The following is a 14,075-nucleotide window of genomic DNA, read 5'->3' as shown; positions in this document are numbered from 1 at the left end:
AGGGTAGTCCCTAAAATAAGATATATAAATTAGGAATAGATTTCGATCATTTTGGTCTGAAATATGGTATGTTTTTTTACACTCTGGTCGGCAATTAAGTAGTATTTAAAAAAAACCAACAACAACAACAACAAACAGACAGTTTTTTTTAGGTTGGTGACTTTTAGTATTTATCCCTTGACTTGCAATTGATAAACATTACGTCTTGAATTTGAAGCTCTTGTTAAATGTTTAATCAAACCAAAGCATTTCCTGCGTATGGTCTGGTCTGTAATGTGGTATCGATTTTAGGGTCCTCTAGGCTAAAATTAATTAAAGATCGAATGAAAAAATGGCAAGGAAAAACTCAGACGATTTAAAGATCTAAAGATCTCCGACGGTCTTAACGATGTAAAAGATCTCAGATAACGATCTCAAAAGTTTAAGAGATTTCTAATGATCCTAATCTAACAATAATCTATGAGTCTAACAATCTTGAACATACAAAAGCTTCTAACGATGTAAAATATATCTGATGATCTTAATAATCAAAAGACGATGTTTAAGAAATAAAACGTCTATAATAACGATCTTAATGAATTAAAAGACATCTGATGATCTTAAAGGTCTTAATTTTCAAAAGGAACAAAGAGATATAGATACAGTTTAGGTGTGACGTCACCAGTATCATAAATATGGTCTACCATTTTGCTCGTTCGTCTTTTTTTCTCCTGTTGCATTTGTAACGGAACACTCTTTTTTCTGAATTCAAGAGACATTTCACGCAAACAAGGTTGGTATGCTACTTTTCCTTTTTTCGTTTCTTGTACTTGTTCAACGACATCATAATGAGGGGGACTTTGGAGTTTTCGGTTTCTCGGTTTTGGCCATTTTTTAGATCGGTTTTTCGGTTTTCGCAACAAAAAACCACGGTTTTTCGGTTTTGGTGTCTTCTTCGGTTTTCGGGTTTTCCTTCTATTTGCATATGGTTATCGGTTTCCGGCAAAAATACCAGCGGTTTTTCGGATTTGGTATTTGCTCTGGTTTCCGGTTTTTCCAATTTGGTTTACAGTTTCTCTGAGATCATGCTGGTAGAAAGAAAACCTGCTTTTATGTTTAAAATGCAAGTTAGAGCAGTGTAATTTAGCATGTTAATGAACAAAAATGTCAAGACTCTAAAAAATTCCATTCTTCCTTCTTTCAAAATCTCGAGATTCAATTTTAGGTTAGAGTTTCGGAATTTGGAATGTTATGTTCGGTTTTCGGTTTTGATCGAAATTCACTTCGGTTTTTCGGTTTTGCATGATTTTTTGTGCGGTTTTTCGGTTTCTTACAGACCCCCATGCCCCCCTCCATAATGTACTGTTTTTTAATATTTTTCATTCGCGCTTTTCTGTTGGAAAGCCGGAAAAATATATTATGATTAGACAACGAGCCCGGTTTTTCTACGCTTATAGAAAATGAGGGCGAGTATTTATAAATTTTTTAGAAGAATTTTTAAAGGATAGCAGTCCAAGCCAACAATTTTAGCTTCAATGTTATAGGTACTTTGAATCCAAAATCAGAAAAATTGTCCCTTTAAAGAGCAACGCACGCGATCATGTTCTATCGGCGAATAGAAAACAATGTAAGAATCAGTTAGACTCCCGCGCGCCCGGCCGGATTTCCAATAGTACACTTACTTATTCCGAGTTGTCGGTGCAGTTCCCGCCAGTTATAAACGTCCACTTTTAAGCCAAAGTAAACTCTTACAAAAATCAAGGCGACGAAAACCGTGAGTGGAAATGTGGGAGTTGAACATTGTAGCTCCGTTGCTTTTGTTCATTTTCTGTTTCAGCAGCAGACGAGCTTATCTGTTGTATTAAAACTATTACCTTATTCTTACTTATTTTCGCGCGTACGTAATTTCGCGCAAATTCGGGGGCCTAATTTCGCGAGTATTAATTTTCGCGATTGCAAGCAAAACAAGAGCAAAAGTGTATTAAATTTCTTGATTTTGTCGGTGTTATCTGAATCAGTCGTCAAAGACTAAGGAACTACTGGAAATACGCAAAGGTCTAACTCAATATTACTGCAAGGAGTCTGCAAAAAGAAACTTATGTAACTGTGCTTTAAGATATCTTGACCGATTTACAAGCTGAAAAAAACAGTAATCAGAGGAAGGGTGGTAGTCCAAAACAAGACGGAACAATATTTTCAAGGATAGTTAGTTGCAGTGCCTAAAATTACTGTTTTGATATAAATATGTTATTAATTCTCGCGTGTTTAAACTTAGCGCAATGTTTTTTTCGCTCGTATTTAATTTCGCGATTATTTTAAGAACGCGAAAATCGCAAAAATAGTAAGAATAAGGTAATTTAAAGGCACTGTAGGAGACAGTTTCTTTGTACGTTAGACAGTTAAGTGATGAAAGAAATTATTCTAATGCATTCTTTTTAGTTCCATTTTTTACAGATATACACAGCCTCTTTTTTCAAATTTTACTCTCTACGTTGCAGGCATCCCATTTCCACCGCACGGATCAAAGACGATGTCTTACCAATACCAATTGATTTTATTGGTAGTCCTGTGCTCGCTGTACTTCGAGTATGGACACGCAGGTTTGTTAAAAAGTTATTATTGATCGTTACACAGACAAAACCTACGAAACATAATTTCCTTACTACTAAAGACGTCTTTTTACATATTTAGGAATATACGGAGATGAATGCCCGGTTGAAATCCCTCAGAACAGCTCCCAAGCTTGTCAAGGGAAACGCTATCAGCAACTTCTGGCCAATAGGCAACTCTATCAGTTGGCGCCAGTCCCCGGCTTAGAAAGTGAACCAATCAGATTGCTTAACATGACAATTGACAAGCAGGTAAGCCATTTAAAGAAAAAAAAAAAAAAAATTTATTAACTCTAAAGTTAAAAAAAAAAAAAAAAAAAAAAAAAAAAAAAAAAAAAAAAAAAAAAAAAAAAAAAAAAAAAAAAAAAAAAAAAAAAAAAAAAAAATAAATAAAAAACAAACTTTGTCTAGAGTGATTCAAAAGGAGATATAAGGATCTCTGTTATTATAAATGAAAGAAACACTGTTTTTCTCAATCCCAGAATGATAAAAAAAACTAATAATTTAAAACATTTGAAGTTTAAGTTTTATCACGTGAAGAATTCAGATGCGCAATTTTTTTTATTTTTTTTTCTTAAACAATAAAAAAAATTTTAAAATACATACAGTTGCTGGTCACCCAAAATAACTAAAAATCTAAACTAGTTGGGTGACCACCATTTTTAATTTAATTTTGTTTACCATTTGGACAGGCAAAAGCCTGCCTATCTATTTCTTTGAATAAAAACTTTCTATATTTCCAAGAGCGTTTACGACCCATTGATCGACTGAGTGAGGAAATTTGATTTTGCAGTACACTACTTCAACTCATTTAACTTATAAGGAAGAATTTTTCATGAAAACACACGCATGTTCTCTTGTGAAATGGTCTCTAGTCCCTAGAGATACGTCCCGAGACGCAATCTACGTTTCATGAATAGCCATCGTTTAGATGACGTTAATTAAAATTTGCGCAACTACGGATTTCGAGCCCACACCATTTTCTGTAGCCCGCGCCCACAACTGTAGCTCCCCCAAATACCTTACCTTTTGATATTCGATCTGGAAATGACATAACAGAGTTTAAGCACAAACTAAAGACGTATCTTTTTAGAAAAGCTTTTAGTAAAATCATTTTATAATTTAGTGGATTTTTACAATTAACTTAGGTGAACTAGCTAGTCTTTCTATTTTTGTATTCTTTTATCTTTTATTGTATACAAATTGTAACCTTTTTAATATAGAAAGGTAATTTTAACATTGTATATAAATTGTAAAGGGCTTTTGGATAGATATAGAAAAAGCGCTCTATAAATAAAGTATTATTACTTTTATTATTATTTGTCAAAAAAAGATCACCCTTGATCTCTTGTACATGTTTTTAGGTAATCTTCTCTCTCATGCATTCTTGTCGAGTCATGCGATTTCGTTTTTCACTCGGAAAATTCTGAGTTGTAGTGAGCGAAGTGAATTTCACTTGATTCCTGTCAACATAGGCTCGCAATGCGTGCAAGTGTCTTAAGGCCTTTAAAGAATAAGACCTGTTCTCTGATTAATATTATTGGATGTATCAAACTAAACGCGTTAAGGTGAAGTGTGGAAAGTTCAGCATAACCTGTTTGGAAAAGTCTTTATTTGTCAGTTCTTGTTTCATAATTAATTTTCCGAGTTAAGCGGCTTATACCCTCTTTGTTTGTTAAATTGTTGTTGTTGTTTTTTTTTTTCAGTTGGCCGTATTCAGAAAGCACCCGTTTGAAATGTGGGAGTTTAACATCTACTTGGCAAAAAACAAAGCAGGTGCTGCCATCTGGGAAGCATGGCAAAAGCTCAATGCAGGACAAGACATAAAAAGTCCTGCAGACTTTGTTAAGATCTACGCTTTCTTCCGTAAAGCACAAGAAACGCTGGGGGTAAGAAACGTCATGCATAACATGTCACATTAAAGGGGATATATCACGCAATGTCACGCAATTTAAGGCAATTTCGGCACTGACCAACTGGTCATAGAATTAGTTTAAATATCACAATAACGGCTTAAAACTGTAGAAGTACTCAAAAGAAACACAGGAAGGCCAAAAAGAGGCATGGATGGGCAAAATTCGCGAAGATTACGACGGATTGCGTTCGGGTAAACTTGAAAAACGTCGGCCCGATTTTTTTCAAGTTTATCTCAAATTGTAGGAAAGTGTTATTTACAAGGCTCGAAAATCATCCTTGTTTGTTACGTGGTCGTAATTTTGCCAGTAAAAGACTTTTGCTCTGCCAATTTGAAGTTTAGAACTCTTAAATAACAAAAATAAATAAAATTACCTAAAATACCGTGGCATAGCCCCTTTATAAAACGGTTTGGGATAAAGGTGAAGCTTGGTTCGAAGGTGACAGTTTGGGTTAAAAGAATAATCTAGGGAACGGAGTGGGTCGAGATGCGGATAAAAATGAACGAGCGCATATTTCTGAGGTGTCTCAAGACGTTAGTTTACGAAATAGAAAGTAAATTTCCTCAGTCTTCGAAACGGAACAAAATTGTGGGCGAGGCAGGGGGGAAGGGGGTGTTCAAAGAAAGTGACAAATTGGCGCAAACTTTTGTGTATGTAGAAGGATAAGGATGCTTATGTAAAATTTAAATTCTTGGTATTGCTATTTGTATTCTTTTAAAAATGATATCAAATTTGTGTTCTGTAGATATTTGATTTTCATAGACTTCTCAAATTTGCCTTTTACATTTATTCGCAAGCCATCTTTCGGAATTCGACAAGGATATCCTCTTTTTTAAAAATGTATGCAGTATTTATCTGTAGGCTAAATGCATAATTACCAAGAAATCTGGTCCTCACGTTTGAAAAGTGTCAATGAAAAAATCTTTTGCCAAGTAACTTGAGTTCATATACAGTGAATATTTAACAATTATTCCACGAGCGCGCTTTGGATATGAAATGGTAGATAGCCAACGAGGCGCGTAGCGCCGAGTGGGCTATAACGATTTCATATCCAACAAGCGCGAGTGGAATAATTGTTTTATTAAAAATGCCCAAAAAATTGCAATATTTGAGCTCCCCAGCTGTTTTCGTTGACGCGTATCGACTACCATATTTGTGGTCGATGGTATATGAGCTCGTATACCATTGCCTGTTGACCAATAAAAACGCAGGAATTGCAATATACCATTGCTAGTTTTTAATAATTAATTATAGCCCAAATGCATAATTATCAAGAAATCTGTGGTTCTCACGTTTGAAATGTGTTAATGACAAAATATTTTGCCAAGTAACTTGAGTTCATATACAGTGAATATTCTAAGGTATCAAACTTCACCAAAAAATGTTCCAGTACAGCGTTCGTTTCATTTTTCTACTGCCCGGCTATCAAAAATGTGATAACAAGTGCTTTTTGAGGACATCATAGGTTGAACGGAGTGCAGTCATCTAGCGGATTTACGGCTGGGGAATAAAAGGGAGAAATTCCGCTACAGCCAACAAGTGTTTTTTTTTTCGCAGGATCCGTTCATTAAAAATCCAACTAACGAAGAACCATTCCAAGACCTCATTTCACAGTGGAAGCAAGACAATGTGTTCGCTGAGCAAAGGCTCGCGGGCATCAACCCTATGACACTAATGCGAGTTACAAACGATTCAGGTAAATAAATACATAAAGCTGGAAAAAAATAAAACTATCCACATTGGTATAAGGGAAGGTTCCTTTTTATAACCTGATGCGTCCAATTCAATCGGTGTAAAAAAAAATCCTTCAAAATAACTAAGGGTGATAGAAAGAGGCACTTCATGCAACGCTCCCTGAAACAAAAAAAGAAAAGAAAAAATGCCTTGCGAAAGATAAACAATTTTTTGAACAACGTGAGTCGCAAAATTAAAAGCACTCCAGGAAAAGTGAATTTGCCATTGAAATCCAACATAATAAAGCATCTAGGTTAAAGAATTGTGCACTTTTTCCTAAAAGCATGAAACTTTCCACAGTTAACAAACATACCATAACATTTATTTTTAGATCTTGAGCCATCTCAGATTTGAACTATGACCTCACTCAAAAGGTCACTGACGTCTATATTATTCATAATATGTTTTTTTTTTCTTTGTAGAAAGAGTTGGTATCAAATGGAATGATTTCAAGACACTACTGAATCAGGAATTTGACTGGGATAATCTTATCATTAATACTAAAAAGATGCCAAAAATCACGCTGGCAAAGGTAGTTTTCTTTTTTCAATCTTTTTGTAAAGGTAAAACCTTTTTCAGTTACCTTTCCTAATGGATTTTATTCACGTATAGCCTTAAAGAATTTTAACATATAATTTATTTTTTAACTCATCACAAGAAGAAACATAATACAAAATATTACAAAGAAAGTGCTTATCCGACTAATGCTCTCAAAAGACGGTAAACCTTGAGAAAAGAAAAACAGCGGAAAATCTTTCTCTTGAATTTTCCTTCCCCCGGTGTAAGTTTCCGCTCGAGCTTCATGTTGGGTTCACGCAGCTCTAAACTCAGGTCCACTCACTTTCGCGTTTTTATGGAAGGCACTGGAAAAATCAGCAGTTTAAAAACATTTTTTTTAACATTCAGTTTACTTTACATATAAACCTATTCACAGGCCATTTCGAATAGAATGGTGTTTGTTTTGCGCTATCCACTGTTGGATAACCTGCCCGCCATGCCAGACATCATGGAATCTCGACCTGGTAGAAAGATGAGGGAACCCACTTCCCCGATAGCGTTCTTTGCTGTTCATCCAAAGAAAAGAAGCAATCTGGTACCGGTAGCCATTCAAATGGACGTTAAACCTGGTATGAACATTAACGGCTTTTTTAATTAACGTTGTCAGATCAAAGCTAAATTAGCTTATTAGTGGCTTACATGACAAGACCGAAAGGTTTTTTGGGTAGAAAGCACGTTGAATACTAATAAGATATAAGGAAATGATGCAAAACATGATTTTCCCACGGCATCTATTATGAGCTCAACTTTCTGAGATGATAGTTGCAGTTTCCCTATTTATAATAACTTACTACAATCTTTTGAAATCTTGGACAACACTGTTGAAACACATTTGAAACAAATTTCCACTAATTTAGCTGACAGAGTTCGGTTTGGCAACCCCTCTCCCCCCCCCCCCCCCCCCCCTCCCCCCATTTCAATGTCATTAATGCTGTAGTGTTTTTAAAACAAAGCCTGTCGAACCGCAAACCTCAAGAAACAACATTGAGAAGGGGGAGAGGGGGATAAAATATTTTTACCCGCTTGCTGGTTAGGGCATTTGCGAAAAATGCGTGAAATGCGTTTGTTTCAATTAGTTTTGTCAAAGATTGTAGTAGAATTTCTACTGAAACTCGATAGCAACGCAGAAAATGTTTTCTATTTCTTAAATATGGTTTATTCATTGCATGCCAAGGTTCTCCGGTCTATACCCCTAAAGACAAAGATCTCTGGATGCTAGCAAAACTCAGCGTACAAGGCGCTGATCTGGGCTATAGCCAAATGGCCGAACACTTGGCAAAGACGCACCTTCTAATGGAACCATTCTGTGTCAGCAAAGACAGACAACTGTCTGAGAGACATCCACTTCATCAAATGATCAAGTACCACTGTAGAGGACTTATGATCACGGACAAACTGTCGTTCAAAGTTTTGCTAGCAGAAAATGCTTTTATGCACAAACTGTGGCCGTATGGGTATTATGGTGGTACGAGCATTGCTTTCAGGGCGTTCAGGGCAGCAAGCTGGAAGGATACTGATTTTATGGGAAATATTAAGGTAAAAAGTGCCTGCCTTTCTCATTTATTTGTCTAGATTGGGCTGCCTGTAATTGATTGATTGATTGATTGATTGAGTGTTCGATTGATTGATTGAGAGTTCGATTGATTAAATGATTGATTGATTGATTGATTGATTGATTGATTGATTAAATGATTGATTGATTGATTGAGTGTTCGATTGATTGATTAAATGATTGATTGATTAAATGATTGATTGATTGATTGATTGATTAAATGATTGATTGATTGATTGATTGAGTGTTCGATTGATTGATGAAATGATTGATTGTTTGATTAATTGATTGATTGAGTGAGTGAGTGATTGATTGATTAAATGATTGATTGATTAAATGATTGATTGATTGATTGATTAAATGATTGATTGATTGATTGATTGATTAAATGATTGATTGGTTGAGTGTTCGATTGATTGATTAAATGATTGATTGTTTGATTAATTGATTGATTGAGTGAGTGTGTGATTGATTGATTGATTAAATGATTGATTGATTGATTGATTGATTAAATGATTGATTGATTGATTGATTGATTAAATGATTGATTGATTGATTGATTGATTGATTGATTGATTGATTGATTGATTGATTGAGTGTTCGATCGATTGATTGATTGACTGACTGACCGACTGTCTGACTGACTGGCTGATTAATTGATTGATTGATTGATTGATTAATTGACTGATTGATTGACAAGACGGTCTGGACGGATTGTGACGTTGAAAATTTTAACAGCTGAGAGTTGACGCTCCTTTCAAATGATAGCTGAGAAATAGGCTGAAATGTTAACTGACACTTAAGGTTTTCACTGCCATAAACTTTGTTTCCAGAGACGTGGACTGGATTCCAGATCCCTTCATTATTTCCCGTACAGAGACGATGGTTTTCTGGTGAACTTTGTCATTAAAATGGTGGCCAAGCATTACGTCGAACAGTAAGTCACAGCGGCCAGCTTTAAATAGCTTTACATTTCCGCGGGGGTAGAGAAGGGGTGGGAGAACACCTCGAAATCAAGCCGGGTTTACACGGGCAATATTTTTATGTGACAAATATATTTGATCGTGTAGATGACACAACAGTTATTAGTTGGCAGTCCAAAGTTTAGTGCGCCATTAATGACTTGGATATCAGAGATACGCACAGAGATACGCGCGTACAGTGCCCAGTGGGAGATTGGAAGATTGGGGACCACATATACTGATTCAATATTTGCCACATTTTATTTGACGAATTGTCTACAGGAGCAATTTTCCTATGTGACAACTTTTACTTGTCACATAAAAGCTAACACGCCAGCTTGTCAACAGAAATATTTATCACATAAAAATTGACCAATTTTTCTCATCTTCAAAAGGAAATAAAAGTTGTCACATAAAAATTGCCACATAAAAATTGCTCGTGTAAACTTGGCTTCATTTGTCTTCAAGAAATAAATGAGCCTGCCGTCAGCGGAAGAACGTTGCTAGGTAGCTAACGTGAGGTATTAAGATGTGACAAGATGACGTGACACTCGCTCCCAGTTCATACCACACTTATCCAAGATCTTATAGCGAGATCTGGTAACAAGAATAGAGACAACCTCGTTCCCAGGGCTCTTTCTTTCTTTCCGCCCCCAAGAGCTCTTGGGGGAGGGGAGAGAGAGACCCTGGGAACGAGGTTGGAATAGAGAATGAGTACACGCATTCTCGACACGCCCAGAGACGCTGGCCTCTCTTTCTAGCCAATCAAATCATTTGTCGTCAGAGCTACATGTTTCTTGCAAAGGCTTCGCCGGCTAAGAAGGACAGGCGGATCTGGAGTCGAGAATGCAGATCACGTTAATATATTTCGTTTACTTATGTCTACGAGGATTTGCCAACAAAATACTATCCTGTGGTAAAAAAGAGACTATTTTTTATACATTATATAAACTGCAGTGGTAAATCAAAGTGACGATAAGCCACTAAACTCGGAAAAGTTCGTATGAAACACGAATCAAAGACAACAAACTGGCAAATAAAGATTTGCCAAAACAAATGATGTTAAACGTTCAACACTTAAGTTCACTTTACTTACTTTGATTGCCATCTAACTGCTAATGAAGAGCAGGCCGAAAGGCCAGGAGATAGAGTTTCCATCCATTGCAAATTGTTTTCTTTCTTTCTACTCTTCCTTTTTGGTTAGGCAAAGTAATGATATCATTGGAAAATTGGTCTATTTCAAGAAAACTGACATTAATAAAATATTTCGGCTGATATTATTATGAAACTTAACTAGAAATGTAGGTAATCATAGAGCAGGTCTAATTCTCTAGAGGCTTTAAATCCCTTGCACGCATTGCGTACCTATGTTGACAGGAACCGAGTGAAATTCACTCGATTCTTCCGAGTTAAAAAGAGACAAATTTTTTTCTCAATCTCCACATATTTCTTAAGTTTGTTCTGCCGGAGTTGGGTAATACCACGGCATGGGCTCCTGCCATAAGACAAATCCCCTACTTGATGATTTTATATTTTCTCATTACCTTTCTCTTCCACAATGAAATAATATCATTAGGAGAAATTTCTTAATGATTATCCTTTTCCTCCAAGGTACTACAAAAGTGATGAAGATGTAGTGAACGACTTTGAGCTTCAGAACTTTATGAATGAAGTATCTGCTGATGGTGTTGGGAGCGATGGAGGCCTTGGAAACGTAATATTAGATTAAGCTGCATTTTTTTCCGGAATCATGTAAACAGGCCCTAAAAGGGACTAGGTCACTGGGATTTCGCAGTTTTTTTGGTCTAAACTGTTCTGAAATAAGTGGTAGGCAACTTTTTCCACGAAAACCATTGTGTTTAACATTTAACGGAAGATACAACCTTTTATTTGGGGATAGAAATCAAACTTCGGCTATAATTTTTTTTTTTGAAGGCGCACGGAAACAACTTGAAAACGTTGGCTAACGTTTTTAAATTGCAATCCATTTCCATCCAAGCCATCCGCAGCTAAAAGTGCTTTAAAACAGTTTTAGTGCTCTAAAATAGCAATTGTTAATAAAAATGGACCATTATTTTTAGGTTTCCTACGACACAAATGTAAATTTGGGCTGTTCAAAAACCTGTCAAAATCCGTGATATAGTCCCTTTAATACACCAATCTGTTGTCTTGTAGATCAAGGATCTTCCTCGTAACCTGTCCTCAGTTGACAGTCTTGTAGAATTCCTTACAAGATTCCTGTGGCAGATGACAGGGCAGCATGCGGCTATGAACTACCCATTTGCAGACTACGGTGCCTTTACTCCTAACATGCCTACAAAGCTCTACCAGGATTCACGAGTCGCCGATGATGTGTTTTCTCTGTACAACTTTCCCAATGCAAACATTACCGCGGTAAGTGTACCCTATGTTATAGCAATAGAGGCTCCAGGTGAAATAACGAGTGTTAAGGGGGTGGAGGGTGGAGTTGAGGGTGGGAGGGTGGGGTTAGAAGAGGGCTAAGGCTGTAAAAAAGATGCTAAAAATTTAGAAAATGTCGCTCAAAATTTCATTCAAAGGTGCTTAAAAGTTGTACCACAAATTACAAAACACGTTGCTTTTTATCAAGAAATTTATCCAAAAACATGCCATTTTCTCTTTGAAGGTAAGATTTCTCGTTTTAGTATTAAATAGATGCCAAATCACAGATGGACAAGTTATGGTTATTTTCTTGGCATTACAAGTTACCTTAGCAATGAAATAACCTGTTGAAGACACCCTTAATGGCTTATAACTCAAAAACAAGCTCGTTTACCCCATGAAATAATGATCAGCAAATTTAGATACAGCTCAGTTTTGGCAGTTAAAAAAATATGTACATGGGGTTCAGTGCCACTTTAAATTTCGAAATTTAAGGTGGCTCTTTCAGTGCGATAGGCGCCATTTTTTGCGATTCTCCCCAGAATTCTTCTCGCCTTCGAAGGGTGGCTCTTCGCCTTTATCGATAAAGATTGTTTATTAATAAAATGTTTTTTTTTTTCATTCAACAGTCACTAGCTAACGTCGGCACGTCATTGGCTAACTACCGTTTTGACAGTTTGTTTGACTACGGAAGCCAGCTGTCCGACAAACGTGGACGCGAAGCGGTTGTTAAATGGTTTAACAAACTTCACTACAGCCTCCAACCGTACTTAGAAAACGTCAACTTACAAAGGCTCAAGGAAGGTCACTTGACCTACCCATATCTGTTACCACGCTGGATTCCCAATGGAATACAGACATGAGGCGAACTGGATGGTGGATTTAAGGCTCGTTTACACTGGCGATTTTTGTCGCGCAACTCAATGCAATTTTTGTCGCGCAAAGTGCATCGAGTACCGAACAGGTTTGAAACTTCTGCGACTCGCGGTGATTTCGCCGCTAGTTTTGACGCATGCAAACTCGCGGCGATTTCATGGCGATTTTATTGCCGCGATATCGCGGCGACTTCTTGCAATTTCGGCGCGACAAAAATTACATGGAGTTGCGCGACAAAAATCGCCAGTGTAAACGGGCCTTGATGTACCTTATTGTAACTTATTTTCACGAGAACTTAAGGAAGCAATGTTACGAGCTTCACCTCGAAAATTTAGGAGCCTAAAGACGCATAAAAAATCTACGAATGGGGATCCACTTTTGTTCAAAGTTATTATGCCAGTGTACTGTAGCTATAAACAAGAGACACTTAATGTGATGCCATCAGTAACTTTTGATCTCGACTTGAGAAAGTCACGCTGATTTTTTCACGTTCTGCGCTTGTGGCCTGGAAAACTACTTAAAAACCTAAAGCTTTCATCTTCCTTCCTGATCAATTCAATTTGCTTTATATCTTCACCTTGATGTTCTAGATGCATTTGATGTACGAGCAAGAGAATTTTGCCAATTTTAGCACTCTTTAATGAAAAGCAGAAAAATCTCCGTGATAGTGTCCCTTCAATTTCGCGAGGCTTTAATTTCGCGATTTGGCCAAAAAATACATTTATAGGAACTAAATTGGGTGAAAATTGTCAAAATACTGGTCTACATTAGCAAACAGTAAGTCTTAAAATTTACACAACTGGCTTTAAATTTTCCAGAGCAATAGTTTTCAATGACACTGAACAAAACCATATAACAAAACGAATCTTCAAACAGCTTTACATGTTCCTTTGTAACAAAGTAGAGTTAACAAAGTAAACTGACCTTAATTCTAACGAATTATGTAGAAGGGTATTTCATACAATATATAAATAGTTGCCAAAAATTTTAACGGTCATACTTTTGAAAATGTATGTAGCTTAGCATACGAAACGTCAAGTTTATAAAAATGCGATTTTTCATAATGTTTATCACCGCTGTTTGTGTTATATTTTTAATCATGTAGAAGGGTATTTAAGTTCGCGTCGTTATTTTTCGCGAGAACCTTTTTTTCGCGGGTCATTAATTTTGCGATTTTTAAAAAATCGCGAAAATTGCAAGAAATTAAGTCCCGCGAAAATAAGTAACAATAAGGTATTCAAACATGGGGATATATATGGTTTCTTAAATTTAATTTTCGTTGATACCTTACTTCAGTCATAAGCAGTGTTTTACAGTGCTTTGTACGAGAATCAGGTTACTTTGAAAATCAATAAAATTTATGTTTTGGGGCAGAATGTCTTCTAGAATTTTTTCTTACTGATGTCGTGATTAAAACACAGAAAACACAGGAGCATACATCCACTTTTCATTGGATTTCCAAACGGTAGATTTGCCCTTTCATTATACA

At 36.3% G+C, this 14,075-nt stretch overlaps 1 protein-coding gene across 1 annotated transcript; it reads left to right on the top strand.

Annotated features, from left to right (window-relative positions):
• The first annotated feature begins 2,462 nt into the window (after positions 1-2,462).
• Positions 2,463-13,949, top strand: LOC144637954 (polyunsaturated fatty acid 5-lipoxygenase-like). Its single transcript, XM_078497038.1, has 11 exons — positions 2,463-2,579; positions 2,671-2,840; positions 4,295-4,477; positions 6,062-6,200; positions 6,661-6,770; positions 7,173-7,365; positions 7,971-8,332; positions 9,182-9,285; positions 10,922-11,024; positions 11,486-11,704; positions 12,340-13,949. Exons 1-11 carry the CDS (start codon positions 2,510-2,512, stop codon positions 12,571-12,573), a joined length of 1,887 nt encoding a protein of 628 aa, XP_078353164.1. The 5' UTR covers positions 2,463-2,509; the 3' UTR covers positions 12,574-13,949.
• Positions 13,950-14,075: the final 126 nt, after the last annotated feature.

Source organism: Oculina patagonica, chromosome 14, assembly GCF_052425735.1.
Source record: "Oculina patagonica isolate OP01 chromosome 14, crgOcupat, whole genome shotgun sequence".
Taxonomy (NCBI): domain Eukaryota; kingdom Metazoa; phylum Cnidaria; class Anthozoa; order Scleractinia; family Oculinidae; genus Oculina; species Oculina patagonica.
The sequence above is the reverse complement of the archived record's forward strand: the minus strand, read 5'-3'. Positions and strand labels throughout refer to the sequence as shown.

Coding starts and splice junctions, on each gene's coding strand:
- LOC144637954 (XM_078497038.1), top strand. CDS start 2,510: ATGTCTTACCAATACCAATTGATTTTATTGGTAGTCCTGTGCTCGCTG. Junction 2,580..2,670: donor CTTCGAGTATGGACACGCAG/GTTTGTTAAAAA, acceptor TTACATATTTAG/GAATATACGGAGATGAATGC. Junction 9,286..10,921: donor GCCAAGCATTACGTCGAACA/GTAAGTCACAGC, acceptor TTTTCCTCCAAG/GTACTACAAAAGTGATGAAG.